At 36.3% G+C, this 16,367-nt stretch overlaps 2 protein-coding genes across 3 annotated transcripts in view; one reads left to right on the top strand and one right to left on the bottom strand.

Moving 5' to 3' along the window:
* LOC132124147 (zinc finger and BTB domain-containing protein 47-like) overlaps positions 1 to 7,097 on the bottom strand; it is a 35,624-nt gene extending 28,527 nt beyond the window's left edge. The window contains exon 1 of the mRNA XM_059535004.1: positions 6,900 to 7,097. The gene's annotated coding sequence lies outside the window, so the exon portion shown is untranslated. The remainder of the gene's footprint in view (positions 1 to 6,899) is intronic.
* Positions 7,098 to 11,352: 4,255 nt separating this feature from the next.
* On the top strand, positions 11,353 to 16,066 carry LOC132124078 (vesicle-trafficking protein SEC22c-like). Of its 2 annotated transcripts, none has more exons than XM_059534860.1 (7): positions 11,353 to 11,550; positions 12,049 to 12,260; positions 13,230 to 13,393; positions 13,525 to 13,704; positions 13,800 to 13,918; positions 15,217 to 15,282; positions 15,446 to 16,066. In XM_059534860.1, exons 2-7 carry the CDS (start codon positions 12,079 to 12,081, stop codon positions 15,614 to 15,616), a joined length of 882 nt encoding a protein of 293 aa, XP_059390843.1. In that variant the 5' UTR covers positions 11,353 to 11,550; positions 12,049 to 12,078; the 3' UTR covers positions 15,617 to 16,066. The 2 variants fall into 2 exon arrangements, with proteins under 2 accessions (XP_059390843.1, XP_059390842.1); XM_059534859.1 differs by having other exon boundaries at positions 11,354 to 11,550; positions 15,416 to 16,066.
* Positions 16,067 to 16,367: the final 301 nt, after the last annotated feature.

Consider the following 16,367-nt stretch of genomic DNA (forward strand, 5'->3'; position numbering starts at 1 on the left):
TCAGTGAGAATCATGGGAGCAGACAGTGATCTCACACTGAGTACTGTAACAATGCAGCCACTGTGAAGAACACTGACCATCCTCTCAACAACTTTTGATGAACTGCTCACATTTTCAGCAACCCACCAAGATGTCAATCCAATTTCATCAACTTTTGAATGATACAGAATCAACTCGTGTCCTGGAAATAGATTGTTTTCCAAGATAATGATATATATATTTTACTTTGGAAATGATGACGGTAAAAACAAAGAGTACTATTTATATTTTTTTGCACTTGAGTGACACCCTCAAGATTCAGAACGAGCATCACTTCAGCCTGAATCTTTCTCAGACTGATCTCAGACAAGGCTTGGATAGAGCTTTAGAACGAGTGTTCAACCCTGATCTAAACAGACACTCACTAAAGCCTGAGTCAGCAGAAACCTAGAGTAGACTGTATGGAGAATAAAGTAAGAGTGATAGAGAGAGACTATTTGAAAGGGATGTGAATTTGGGATCCTATCTGAAATAGGTGGAATGTTGGATTATGTCCTCTCTTAAATGGGAGTTCAAAAATACTGGAAAAAGTCATCAATCACTAACCAGACTGCCTTTAGAAAATAACGGACTGATTTACTCACCCTTGTATACAGAACACAACAAAAAAGCAACATAAAAGTGGTTGATATATGACTTAGATATGCAGTCTCCTGAAGTCATACCATAACCTAATGTGAGGAACAGACCTAAATTTAAGTCATTCAATTATTTACTGAAAATCTTTGGATCTCAAATTCCATTCATACTTCTGCATATTCAAACTTAGCACATTGTAATTAAATTATAAGGCACTTATCTTGATGTGGCAGATTTGTATATGTGCAAATTTGAATGATAATAGTGCAACCTTTTGTAGCTTTTGGTAACTTTGTTTTATTGAAAAGCGCAGTGCGAACATCTTTCAAAACATCTCCTTTTGTAAAATACACAATAATAACTGACAACATGACAATTTTATTTTTCAGATCACATCTTTAGCAACAGTGCATCCATGGCACAGAATAGTGACACTTTTGACCTTCAACTAAACTTTGAGGCTGTTGCGCACTCTGTATTGATGAAAAACAAGCATTATCATGGGAATCTAATCAGGCCGCTATTAAAGAGACAAGAGACTAATCGCTGTCCTCCTGCCCTCTGGATTCTTCCACTTCCTGTGCTGCCAGCTTGAAGGGAAGTTTCATAGCACTGTAAAATGCAGAGGCGCTGCTGTCTGGCGCTGTTTCCTCATCAATCATACACAGATGCCAAGCAATGACTCGACATCTGGTGTCCCTCTACCCAAGACAAGATGCACAATTAGAAATGACCTGCAATTCAACAGAGCACTAAAGAAAGCCTGGACCTGGTAATAGCAGATTTTTTAAACTTTTGAACCTCTGTGTACCAATCAACCTCTCAGAAGTGCCACTATCCAAGGTGATGGAACTGTCCTCAGAGGACCGAAAAAATGAGACAGAGAAACAGAAGCCCTGGGTGTCTGTGGATGTATGTGGTATTGCTCAATGCCTATGCCCTTCCCGATCCAATCAGGACACACGTTCAGTCCTGACCTTGAGCTAGACAGACAAACACTTACAGCCCTCACGGAGAAACCCAAATGACTTACGGCCTCTGTATGTGTTGTAAATTAGCAAGACATTTTCAGTCATGAGCAGGTCTGTTTGTGAGAAGATAGAAAGACAGAGAAAGAGTTTTTCATCATGATAATAGGCTACAACAGTGAATCTTCATTGTTGGTACTAAAGTAAAAATTCACCCAAATAATAAATAAATAAATGTACTTATTTACCTGTATAATTTGCTTTTGTCTGTGAAACACAAAAGGCAGGATGTCCGAGCTGCTCTTTTACATAAAGACGAAAGTGAAAGCAAGACAATAGCACAAGTCTGGAACAACATGTGCCTGAACGATCTCTTTAAGGTCTCTTAGATAAAGATACATTCTTCTTACCAATTCAGATTAGCCAGTGCGGTTGATAATTACACAATGTCGGAGAGCGGTCACAAACCACAGCATCACTTTCACTGAGAAAACCTCCTGAACCATAACACCTGTATTTACACATGCCAGTTCACTGGACAGGGCGGTTTGGATCAGCTGTCTGTCTTGTGCTGAATAATGTGAGCTTTAAATACAGGCAAAGCAATGGCAGAACAGAGGGTGCAATACGACTCCATAAGAGAAACATATAATTCACTTCTGTTTGCATCCGTCACGCTTGTCTTTAGGGTTTCCTCCTGAATTCACAAATGCCAGGCATTTCAAATCAAAATGTGAGATGTATTCAAAACTAAACTTAATTGTAGAAATATGCTACAGAAAATATTTTTTGTCTAGGCTTTACTAAATTATACGTTTTATTGCATAGACAATTCTGTTTAAACGTTTGAGGCCAAAAATTTTCAAAACTGGTGCATTTTAATAAAAAATATATAAAAATAGTGAACATTTAGTGGAAAACTTACTCTAACACAAATTAATTAGACAAAGATAAACATTTCCCTTAGGTGAGAAAATATTGTGGATAGAGGGTGTCATCCATCCCTTCATCTAATTACCAAGTTCAATCAGAATAAGTGATTAGGGATGGAGCTCCCCTGTCAGTTGTTCTTCAGGTTCAGGATCTAATTAACAGCAGAATGGAACAGAAGCCAGTGAAAGCTCTTTTCTGAGGAGGAAAGAAAGCCAGAATCACTTACCTTTCCTATGATTTTAGTAAAACAAAGAAGGATAGCAGGTGTTTATGTCCAGCAAATGCTGCTCAGGGAAGTCCTCATCGGCATTGACTGAGAGATTAAAAAAATTCACAAGAAATCAATCAATAAATCTGAAAACTGGAAGACTGCGCCGAGACTGTGTTATCATTTTTACGGCAACATTAATGCATTAAGTTTCTCTCATAACCTTTGAATACTGCAAGCGTCTTACAACATTTATTTTATTACAAACCACATGAGAATGTCTACGACTCATTGCACTTTTCCTGTGCCGCCTGAGGCAGATATATTTAGAAGACTTCCCATTTCCGTCTATATGTTAATGCAACCAAGAGCAACAGGATCGCAGTTTGAAAAATGATGTGCCAAGCAGGGCATGAAATTGAGCTAGACAAACAAACAAAGGCTTTTACCTCTCATGTGTCTGCTGCATCTAATAATAAAGGATGTGCTTGACAAGGTGAGAGAAATCAGGTTCTCATAAAAGAGACCGTATATCCACAGCCAGAACCATTTGGCGGCACAAACAAAGCCGTGTGAGATCACCGTGACAGCGCCGGGAGAGAACTGAACATTTATATTCGCAATGAAAAGAAACAGCAAACAACTTTGCAAAATACTAAAATCTCAGGGGCCGAATCTTTCTCGAAAGAGAGCAAGAGAGAGAGAGAGAGAGAGAAATCTACTTGCAGAAGTAATAACTGTACAAAAGTCATATTTTACCCTAAATATATATTTATAAAAACAATATATATTTTATTATTACAAACATAAATGAATATAAAAATAGTAAAGTATCTATACACCGTGGCAATATTTGTTGCACTGCCTTTAATTTGACTTCAATTTAGATTTTTATAAAATGATACACTATCATTCAAACGTTTGGGATCAGTCTGATTTAAAAAGAAATACACATATATACATATATATATATATATATATATATATATATATATATATATATATATATGTATATGTGTGTGTGTGTGTGTGTGTGTGTGTGTGTGTGTGTGTGTGTGTGTGTGTGTGTGTGTGTATATAAAAAAAAATGTAGTGAGAAGGACGGACATTAAATAATTTATTTCTCAAATAAATGCTGTTTTATTTTATTTATTAATTTATTGCGATCTTCTTTTCATTAAAGAAGCCTGATAATAATAAGAAATGCTTCATACCATATCAGCATATTAGAATGATTTCTGAAGGGTCATGTGACACTGAGTCTGTAATTATTTTAAATTGTAATAATTTCACAGTATTACTGTTTTTGCTGTATTTTTGATTTGAGACTACAAAAACATTTTAATAAAATCTTACCAATCCAATTTTTTTTTTTTAAGTATTTTACAGCAATTTACTATTTTTTAGTACAAAAACACTGTATTTCAATAATGAGAGTTATAAATGAGAACAATATGAATGAAAAAAAAAGTTAAATGTCTTATTAAGATAAGAATTTTAGGGGAAGAAATGTGGTTTTATCCAAATATTTTATACTCTTCCTTTCGATGTAGCGCTGAAGTATGACCCTGACAAGTTCATGACAGATTTCCTGAGATTCGTCCATTTCTCTCATACAGCTGAGCAAGCACAAAATGTGGCTGGAACAGAACTTAAGCTTATCCAATGCAGGAACTGAATAATCAAGGTTGTAGACTGAGATCTGCTATGTCGCCATGTCCAGAGCAGGACTGCCAGGAGAATTCAGTCTGACCTACAGTATGTGAGAAGCAGCTGATTCAGGACTTCTGGCCAAGAGAAGAGCCTGTGGAGTTGGCATGTCTCTGCCACGTAAAGCACAAACACAAACTGCCACAGATCTCCTAACTCTGCCCGTGGGCCAACTCCTCTCCATGTACAGACTCTGGACTTAGCATGCAGCAATGTGAGGAACTGAACGTGACAACACGGAGACTGAGAAAGACAACTGTGAAATAGGGAAATAAATGTCTTCTCTTCCATAACCAGAAAGGAGAAGGAAATGATGTGTGTTGATAAAGAGCGAAATTGTAAAGATTCAGCAAAAATAAATAAAATGACACAGAACAGTTGCTGGTAGCCATTGACTTCCATTACATATTTTTTCCCATACTATGGAAATCAATGGCTACCGTCAACAGTTTGGAACAACTTAAAGGTGAGTAAATGATTACAGAATTGTAATGTTTGGGTGAACTGTCTGCCTCTTCAAGAAGCAAAACTATTTAGTATTTTCAATGTTGGTAATAATAAGATCATAGCTTGAGTTGAATGCTGGGAGCCTTTTGAGGAGCACTTGTCACATGAATTAAAGTGACTCCAACAGCAGAGCACTGAGAGACAATGAAGCCTCAAAGTCTAGGGTGGCCAGGAATGTCCTGAATTACATAAAAACCCTCTGCTTTTTTCCAGGCCACAGCACTAAAGGAAAAGACTGCAGAGTTTAGCAGGAGTCGTTCTATTTCAGTTCTTCCTAAAGTACACATTTTCACAATGCTTTCATGAGGAACAGTTAACAAAGGGCAGATTCATGTGCATTCACATTAGGAAATCATCATGCAACAATTCATTCTAGAGTGCATTAGATGCATTTATTCATTTATCTTAGGCTTTTTCAGTAATCAGTATGCATCTAAAAACCCATGTTGACCTTGGTGCCTTTACCCTCAATGCTTAACTCTCAATGGGAACTATAGTCACCAAGTGCAATAGATGCAGCTGAAAAAGTACAGCTCCTTTCCTGTTATTACCGAGTGTTTGGGAAATTAAACATTAAAGGTCAATGTTATCATCAAGTGATATTCTGGTGGTGATTGTCTAAAATTGATTATATTCTCATAAAAGATGCATTAATGGGGGCATAAAGGAGTTCTTAGGGTTCAGACTCCTTTCACATGCCAACCATCAATAGACAATGCATATTAAACTTAATGTTTTGTCTACTACAGCCAAAGAGTCAAACGAGCAACTGGAAGTCAAAAAGACTCAGTCAGTACAAAAAGTACTGACCTGACCCAAATATTAACCCAACTTCCAGATGTGACGAGGCCCCTGGATTACAGCACCACTGTACTACAATAAACACGCAACCTCTCTGATGCTCTTCATCAGTTTACTAAGAATATAAAATACTCAATTTTACTCAAATACTCAAAATAATAATAATAATAATAAACTATATATATATATATACACATCTCATTTATCATTTTTTTCTTATTGTACCATTTTATTCCTTTATGTACGATTGTTATGTTTTAATGAGTTTAATCTGTGAGTTTAAATTAAAATAAAGATTAATAAAATAAAAGATTAAACTTTAATGAGTTTAATCTGTTTTACAGAAGTTACAAAAAGTGCAATTGGTAGTCAAGGAAATACTAAAGAAAAATGATTCATTATGATTCATAAATTATATTCAATGATGGAAAAAATGTCCAGTTCTGGAAACATATATTTCAGCTTTGACAATATTTAAACATTAGACTTCAACATTAGTAACAATTATTATTAAATATTATTACTAATAATTATTTGCTAACTTATGTCTGTTCTGGGCTATTTAGGAGTAGCAACTAATTTAAATGGTATTTAAAGTATAATGTTTCTGCTTCTCTTAAAAAAAGTGTAGCGCCTTCAGCATTTATTTGGAGACTCACAGTTATTGCACAACTGAAATATGAACTCTATGGATGGGGGATCCACAATTTTTTTGAGGTCATGTAAAGTTAACATTGTTGTGAAATGAATTCGGTCTCATCCCATGCAACAAAGTATCTAATTTCAAAAGTACTTTTGGAATAAACACAATAAATACATTTGCTTTTAATTTTATATGCATCAATGTCCACAAAATGCACCAGTCACGACGTGATCCTCCACACTGATATGAGGGAATTTAACTCTTTAAATGCAACAATGTAGCTATTGTGGCCGTTGCATTCTTGAAAATCTTCCAATTTCAGTTGCTGTCGGCGTTCTGTGCAAGTTGCAAACTTCATTTCGCGGTTAAATTTATTGGCGACATCACGTTATCTAACACATTCAAAACTCAGACACATCCCGGGACAAACTACTGCAAGTTTTAAATCGTTTAAAATGACAAGAAATAAAATATGGATCTAAAATGATCAAAATGTCGTTGTCTACTGTACCATTTTGATCCGGGGTCTCTAGCATAGCAGTCCGCGATTAACTCCATTTGCGCAGGACTTCCGCTCGCCATATAACAGTACACTGGATTTTCACATTTCTTCAGTTTTCCTTCCCCTCACTGTTTTTTTCCGCCGTGCTAGCTGCATTCAGACGGACAAAAATGCAGAGGCTGCTTTTGCAGTAGGAATTTGGTGATTGGAGCTCGGGGATCATATGGGCTTTTGTCAGAAGTTTTAAAGGGCCATTGCACTCTATAATTTTTCAGGTGCTCATGACCTTGCATGTTTGCCATCATCTCACTGTGTGCATGAGAGCATGCTGAATTCTGAAACAGCAGGCAACCAGAGTAATAATATCCCTTTGAATATGCATACTTTAAAAAAAAAAAAAAAGACAGCAAGTAGGATGTCTGAATATACAGTATTTGTGAAACAGTACGCAAACTAAACCCAGATGACAACACTGCACCTGCTGAGACTCTCAAGTGAGCAAGCAGTAACTATCCCATGAGGCACAGGACTGAAGGAACTGTTAGGTGTGAAATGTTAAATAAAAAAAACTTTAAGTAGTTAAAATAAATGGAGAAATGTGATCCGAGCACTTATGTTTCAGTACTTTAGGTACAAATAAAATTGCTCTTTGTGGTTAAACTGTACTTTTATGATTGTCAGTATGTGTGTACCTCTATAAAAAAATGTATACAGTTATAGATTTACTAAAGAAAAATTTAAAACAACAGCCAAAAGTGAATTCTTCATCAGAAAATTCAGTTCATACTTTAGATGCAGTAGTATCAGTGCAGTGGTTGTCAATTTTGATCCTGGTGTACATCCAGCAATTTTGGATGTAAGGTATCCCCACTAGTACCTGTATAGCACAGGGCCAAATAAAAAAGCAGACATTCTTGTAGTGGACAAACATGCTTGAGATTGTCTTACAAAACTTTTATACACATTTTCATGCATCCCACTCAACTGCATATTTGGATGAGTCACTGAAACGTGAATTAGGTGTTGCTACAAGAACACATTTCACAGAATACACATTATACAGAACACTTATAGGATTTCACAAACAAATGTAAATTTATTTACAGTTGGCAAGATCTTTTTAGTTATATTTAAATGGTGTATCAATAAGCAGAACTAGATACATTCAGATCTTTTGTTTTTATGGATTAAAGAGAAAGAATTGCACTGAGGGCAACCTTTTAAACACATTCATTTGAACAGAACTAAACATTTCCCATCCATGTCTACTATTGATTTGTTTGATACAACTGAAATCTTCAAAAGACTGAGGTAAATGGCTGTTGATATATAACCTGGGCTTTACAGTCGGAGGGTTTTTGTGCTCTTTTTCTTAGGAATACTACAAATAAAAGTGTATTAGCACTTATATAAAGCAGTGACTAATTTTGTTTCAAATGTACATTCATACATAGACATTTTGAAAAATACTGTAGAATGTATGTGAATTACAAATGAAATGATTATACGGTGTACATCAAAGTACATACTTCACCAAACTTAAACCGAGCCATTAGTTCAGAAAACCAAATGAAGGAGGAAGAGACTTAATGCTCCTTTGGCTACTTTGGCTATGACTTTGTCTCCTGGAGGAACTGCGACTTGTGGGAGGGATATGACCTGAACGTGAAGACACACATCAGAGAATTAGCTTCAGTGAGGCACATCATTTAATTCAAACAAGACAGTTTCAATAAAACGTGGATTTATTTATGATATAACTGCACCTGCGGTCAGAGCGTTCACTTCTTCGATGCCCTCTTCTCCTGCTACAACTCCGGCTGTGGCTAGAATAACTATCATAAGAGTCAGACCTGTATTTCCAGGATTAAAAGACATAATGAAAAATAATAAAGCGACACTAGGTTGCAAACAAAATGCATGAATAATTTTGGCTCCATGCTCACCTTGATCTTTGGCAACCTCTATACCAACTTCTAGAACGACTTCTACTGTCTGTGTGGCTAAAACAAGATCACCATGTAATTTTACTTAAAAACATTTTATTCATTTTATTAAGATAAATATCTTTCAACACTTACCTACGGTAACTTCGGTAGGTGCTACTTCGAGAACGGTAGTGTCCTCTGCTGTATCTACTCCTGCTTCTGCTGTAGCTCCTGTGTGAACAATTAAAACATACCAAAATTAACTTGACATGAAATATTGGACATAGGAAGACATAAAACATTGTCTGTTGTAACCAACCTGGAAGAGTAGGTGTAGCTCCTTGACCTGCTCCTGGAATGGCTATATGAATGGGACCTACTTCTGTGGCGTGTCCTGTGGCTGGACACAGACCTTGACTTATTGCGAGAGTGATTATGGGATCCAGCCCTTTCTCCTGGAAGAGAGTCTTCTTCACTTGAGCTGTCTTGATTTTGGGGTCTCTGATTTAAAGGGTTAGTTCACCCAGATAGCAAAATTATGTAATTAATAACTTACCCTCATGTTGTTCCAAACCCGTAAGACCTCCGTTTATCTTTGGAACACAGTTTAAGATATTTTAGATTTAGTCAGAGAGCTCTCAGTCCCTCCATTGAAACTGTATGTACGGTATACTGTCCATGTCCAGAAAGGTAAGAAAAACGTTATCAAAGTAGTCCATGTGACATCAGAGGGTCAGTTAGAATTTTTTGAAGCATCGCAAATACATTTTGGTCCAAAAATAGCAAAAACGATGACTTTATTCAGCATTGTCTTCTCTTCCGTGTCTGTTGTGTGACAGAGTTCAAAACAAAGCAGTCTGGATATCCGGTTCGCGAACGAATCATTCAGTTCACCAAATCGAACTGAATCGTTTTAGACGGTTCGCATCTCTAATACGCATTAATCCACAAATGACTTAAGCTGTTAACTTTTTTAATGTGGCTGACACTCCCTCTGAGTTCAAACAAACCAATATCCCGGAGTAATGCATGCACTCAAACAGTACACTGACTGAACTGCTGTGAAGAGAAAACGTATGAACACCGAGCCGCAGGTCCAAAAATAGCAAAAACGACGACTTTATTCAGCATTGTCTTCTCTTCCGTGTCTGTTGTGTGAGAGAGTTCAAAACAAAGCAGGTCGCAGCAGCACGAATTATGTGCCCAGCTACATCTGATTCAAATATTATGCTAATTAACAGTGAGTGTAGTTTCAGACATTACAGTGCTTCACTCGCACTGACTCTTATTCTGCCTGAAAGAATGAAAAGACCAAGCTGAAGCTGGAGCGATTCGACCAATCAGATGAAAGCAGCGTTTCAGCTCCGCCCACACGTGGAGATATTGAAATAAACCGAATTGATCAAAACGTACACGGGCCAACTGTCTTGTCCATGTTCTCTCACTTGAATCCTCTTCTTGAGATTTGAGTCTCTGACCTTCTGCAAGCCCTGCCATGTTCATGCAGTGATTGACATGGCGGGAGGGGGCGGAGACGTGACCGGCTCGTAATGCATTTTCAATGTGCACATTGAATTTTGCTACATTCATTGCGGGACCCTGAATGAAAATGCAATCGTAAGTGTCTTGACTGTGAGTGTTAATGCATTTAAGAAAAATAGCATTTAAATGATCATTTTGCCACAGTTTTTGCTTGAACATGTTAGACATATCTTATCATTTCTGTAATACATTTTCATTTTAATTTTGCAACTTATAAAGCGTTAAAATTAGTATTCATTTTACCTATTAAAACTGGTGTATGAAATGGCAAATGACAAGTATGTAATTTAATTTTCATTTTCATTTTGCACCAAACGTTGCACAAATGTATTGGAAAATGTAAATGTAAATACAGAAATGCATTGTAATTTTACATATTGCATTGTCATTTTGAATATTACATTCCAAATTGAATAATGCTACCCATATGCTTCCATACTCATGAGAATCGAGCATGCTATTTGTGTTTGTGGGATGGTTACATATGAATTATAGAAAACGGATTAATTTTCATAAATACCACCACCTATCTTCCCTCCCAAACGTGATTGTATTATGTAAATCCCGAAAATCGCAACCTACGAAATGTGATTGAATTTTATAAGAGGCTTATAAAAAGAGTACATGGCAACGCTCTTTCTGGACTTTTAATTTGCCTAAACTTTAGCTGCACCAGAGACAGTTTTTAAAAGGACTTTGGCTGCACCGCTGTCGTAAACCAACAGCATTACAATAAAGGTTGTTCTTTCTGCCCCGAGAATAACGAAAATGATTTACAAATTAATATTATCCATGCTATATTTTATGAAACATAAAATAAAAAAAAATAATTTTAAATTTTAAAATTTAAAAAAATTTCTTTGAAATGATTTAATAATTATTATTCATTTTTATTTATATACTGTCTGTAAATAGAACAAATAAGAATAAATTGGCATTTGACATTTTGAAACTGATCTTCAAGGATCTTTTATTTTGAAGTAACCCTTGTCGCTCTTGTTTCCCATAATTCCCAAATAGAAGAGGCAAACAAAAAGCCTCTGATTGCGTCTTAATATCATTAAGTCATAAATAACGCTGCAATAATTATTTTAAGAGACTTTTGAAACATAACGTTAGTTGTTATATTCCTGCGCATATCAAATTCACTGTTTCACACGCTCACCGTAAATGTATTGAGCTGTTGTAAGGTAAGGGATGGTAAAGCGCATCTGCACCTGCTAGCAGAATGACTGTATTTGAACTACTGAAATAACAGGCAAATAAAAGTTGTCCAGTCCACATTTAATGATACATTATAGCCAATCTTTGCAAATGTGATCAGTACCAAACGAGTGGTGGAATCCTTTTCCTCTAATAAAACTCTTTAAAATGAATGTAACTTAGTTTTTGTAAATAGGTTGCCATCGTCAACATTTGATTTGTTAATCAACTAGATTTTCAATGAAAACAGCAAACAGCATTATAATATGTTGTATATATTTGTAATATGCATATATTGTAATATGGAAGGTAGTAACGTTGGTCTTTAGATTGCATAGATCTACACTACCAATAACAAATTTGGATACACTTTACCGAATGTATATCCTTATGATCCTATGAAACTTTTTTTTTTTTCAGACATAAACAATTTGCCCATTTAAATGTATGTTATAGAGGAGATCTTCCCTTTGCTTTTTGTTCAGGATGTTTTCTCCTAGAGATCCACGAGGAGGATGTCACTGATCCTGTTTGCCTTCGTTGTCCGGGTCAGGGATGGACTCCCTCTCTCCGCCTCCACTGATTTCCTGCATAATAAGGAACTTCAGGAGAGAAAGCAACAGCTGAAAGTGATCTCAAAATCCCTAAGTTCATTACCAGAGAGAGGGACAGTCAAGGGCCATGAGCTCAACATTCAGTGAGTGCACTATTGTGCACAATAATGTCATAGGCCATAAATATTTTTTTCCCGGCCTTGAAACTGTAAAAACAGGCAGTTGTTTCTTCTGCAACAAGTAAACATATTTAATAAACAAAAATTATTTGTAGCCATTTTAAATCAAAGTCAACAACCAGTCGTGGCAAGTGATAAGGTGGGATCTACAGAGAACGGTCGAAGAGATGCAGTTATTGCTCTCTAGCTCTGACCGTATTTTTATGTCATACACCGATCGGTCTGCGCAGCACTGCTTCAAGTCTAAAGCAAGTATGAAAACAGGAAAACAAATCCAAAACTTGGATATTTTAGGCAATATAGAAATCCTGGCCAGGCTCATTTCAACCGTAACGTTATGAAGCGACAAGAATACTGTTTGTACACGAAGAAAACAAAATAACGACTTTATTCAACAGTTCCTTCCCTCTGTATCTCTCCAAATCAGTGTCGCTATTTTTGTTTTCTTCATGTACACAAACTATTATCTTCACTTCATAACTTTACGTTGAATCACTGATGGCAGATTGACTATTCTGATGATGCTTTTCATACTTTTCTGGACCTTGACAGTGTAATTTACTTGGCAGTCTATGGGACAGTCACAAGCCTCCCGGTTTTCATCCAAAATATCTTAAATTGTGTTCCAAAGACGATCAAAGCTTTTACGGTTTTGGAATGACATGGGGGTTAGTGATTAATGACAAAATTTTCATTTTGCGATGGAGTAACCCTTTAATAAAAATGGAACCATCATCCACTCTTAGTTCACAACTTTTGAAATCATGAGATGCATGAAAATAAAGGGCGATATAAGTGGATCAAGTGTTCCCATGTCCGATACAGGAATGATAAGAATCTTGTTTACCTGCATTCCAGAGTCCAAGATAAGCCAAGGAAATTAGTGGCTGCTCTGTGAAATTACTTGTTAGCTAATTGGTCTCTGTGTTGTAGTTTCCTCTCATCTGAGGGTGTGTCCTACATGACCGTATGTGCATGCAGTCTCCCTGCTGCCACGGCCTTCTGCTTCTTGGAAGACTTGCGCTGGGAATTCACAACATGCTTTGACAACTCTGCAGTGGCCCTGGCAAGCAGGCCATACCCCTTTCTGGAGTTTGGTAGGATGACAAATTAAAGTGATTGGATTAGGCATTAGATGAGTTATGGATGTCATTATTGCTGCATTTAAATATGCAAATTAAGATAAGTCATAAGCTAATCATGAGTTTGTCTGATGGTTTCATTTCAGATAGTGCCATTCAAAAACTTCAGCAGCATTATAATCAGAAAGGGGGTCCATCTCTGGAGGTCACCCTGGCTGAAGTACAGGAAGACCTCAGAACCAGCCCCCCTCAGGTTCTCACCATAGAGCACATGACACTCACCAATGGAGCAGCCAATGGGCATGTAGAACAAACAGCTGCATCAGGTTAGCTGTAGTGATGAGTGAGGTGAATCCGTAAGGGCTGCGTCTTAAGTTGGACGTATATTTTGACTGATCATTGATCTTTTTTGGTTTTAAAGGTCAAAGTCAGAGATTGGAACCAGTCTCCGCACCAGGGATCCTCTCACTGGTTCTTAACATCATGTGTGCTGCCCTCAACCTTATACGTGGTACCCATCTTATTGAATACACCTTCCAGGTAACACTGTGGTTCAAGATGTTCATTTGGGGCAGAACTATCTTAAATAGAGACCAAAAAATAAATAAAAACTAAAACCAACTTGTTAAATGCTGCAAGTGAATTTAGCTGAATTGAATTTATTTCCTTTTTTTGCCAAAGATTACGTTAAAGGTGCTCTAAGTGATGTCACACATTTTTTAGGCCAAATTTTTTTTTTTCACATCCAACAACGGACAACCAAAAAAAAAAACGGGGTCTCTCTAGACACCCCAGGCTCCACAAACAACAAGAAAAACAAACTGGGCTCACCCGCACCACAAAACATAACAAACTGTTCCAGCCAATAACAGAAAAGAAAGATTTGGGGGTGGGGTTTGGGGGGTTAGTGCACGGATGAGGAGGAGGGAGGGTCTAGCTAGCCTCCGTTTTGTTTGACAACAATTTGAACGTCAACAAGAAGTTACGACTCCCGGCATCGCTTAGAGCACCTTTAAACAGTCCTTAAAATATAACTGTTTTTAAAGATCAGCTTAAGTGAGCGTTAGACAACAAAGGCTAACTAAATGCAATATGATGGCATGCACGATTAAATATCCAATATCGACCAAAACATACATACATGTGTGTGAATGTATTTTTCTGGATATGCAAATATTTAGTTTTTTAATTGATCACTTATTTGATTAATTTTATCACTAGCAGCTTGTGTCTGCATGACTAAAAAGATGTCAGCTTTGGTGATTGTGCTTTTTGTGATCGAGGACGTTCATATCTTGTTAAGGGCTTCAGAATCACCACAAAATGTTCCATTTCTTCACCTGCAAAACTTTGTTGTTTTTGCTAACTGAAGTCACTTTCTTTAAGTGAAAAATAGATTAAATTATTACTAATTGAACTAACTGAAATAAAATAATCTGAAGTTGAAGTACTAAAATAAAAATAAATGAAAGCTAAACAGACATATTTAAACATTTAAAATATAAAACATTATACATATGATAAAAGCAAATAACTAAATTGCTGAAGCTTCAACTAAAATTAAATGAAAACGAAAATGTAAAAATAAAAATATTATAATAGTATATCAATAATACAAAAAAAAAAAAATGGTGCAAAATCCCAACAATAACCCCTGAGACAGATATGTATATAGAGGTAATTAAGTTTATTATAATTAAGTAATTACTTTTTTTTTTAATGATAATAACAAGTATTTTACAGAATGATTATGATTGTTTGTGGAATGTGGTGTAATTAATTTTATTATAATTAATTAATTGATTAAATGTCTTATTTATGATACAATTTTTTTACAGGATGATTATGATGGTTTGTGGAATGTGGTGTCATTTCTTTTGGCATTTCTTTGCTGTGTTTGCCAGGTAAAATGTATTACTACTCTGCATGCAAGTTGATGCACTTGTGATATTTAGTGTTTCCATTTCTAACACCATCAAATGCACATCATGTCCATTTAAGCCATTTAACTCAGCTCTTTATCTCCTTCCCACACAGTGTCATCTGTACTTGTTCCATACCTGCCAGAAGAAGCTGAAGTCCTTTACTCTCCTGACTCTCATCATCTTATGCAATGCTTTTCTCTTTGGCCTGAGGAACATCTGGCAGCTGGGCTTCCACATGTCCGTGGCCTGCCTCTCCACGCTGCTCACCCTTCACCGCAAACTGCTGGACAGGAACATGGACTGTGGGGTATGAGGAGGATTTCAGCTGGCCGTGGATAGCAGTAGGGTGAGAGACCAAAAGAATGGACGGGACTTTACATGTGACCTGGTGGCTGGTCGCTTTTGTTTCAATCTAATGTTATGATCAAATGTTGATTTTGTTTCACATGGATAGTGAGTGCAATGGCTTTTCTACAGGGGTCTTCAATTCCATTGATGCATATCAGAAATCAAGTTTTTAATGACATATTATAAATGTAAAATGGTGAAATTGATGAACAGACATGAAGTAAGCGTTTTCTTGGTTATGAAAGTTAATTTTATTTTATTTATTTGCTGCAAAATAAGAATACTCATTGTTTAAGCTCATGTGAGCTGTTAATCTTTGTTTGCTTTTATGTATGAAGGATTTTTTTGTTGTCCGTTTAATTGTTATATAGCTATAGATGCACGTATATTGCATATAAATAACTAAAATTAGGCATGATGGTGACCTCGGGTGATTTGGGGTTTTGTTTCAATTTCAGGCATTTTAGGTTATGAAGGATATTTAGTCAATAACTATTTCAAGTCCTTTTGAACATGTTTTTGTGGTTTTATTTTGCACAGTGTCAATTAGTTAGTAATGGGCTACTCCACAATACCTTAATTTTTGTATTATATTAGTACTGTTAATTGTATACAAAGCACATTCAGGTTGTTCAACTAGTCTTATGCCAATTTTTCCTCAAACAAGATAATTTTGTCTAGCCTACCTTTCTATGATATTCATCCAGAAGACTATA

Source organism: Carassius carassius, chromosome 42, assembly GCF_963082965.1.
Source record: "Carassius carassius chromosome 42, fCarCar2.1, whole genome shotgun sequence".
NCBI lineage: Eukaryota > Metazoa > Chordata > Actinopteri > Cypriniformes > Cyprinidae > Carassius > Carassius carassius.

Bases quoted from the DNA above. Each gene is read 5' to 3' on its own strand.
- LOC132124078 (XM_059534859.1), top strand. From the start codon at position 12,079: ATGTCACTGATCCTGTTTGCCTTCGTTGTCCGGGTCAGGGATGGACTC. The intron at 12,261-13,229 runs GTGAGTGCACTA...TCTGTGTTGTAG, and splicing joins GGCCATGAGCTCAACATTCA to TTTCCTCTCATCTGAGGGTG. The intron at 13,394-13,524 runs GTAGGATGACAA...GTTTCATTTCAG, and splicing joins ATACCCCTTTCTGGAGTTTG to ATAGTGCCATTCAAAAACTT.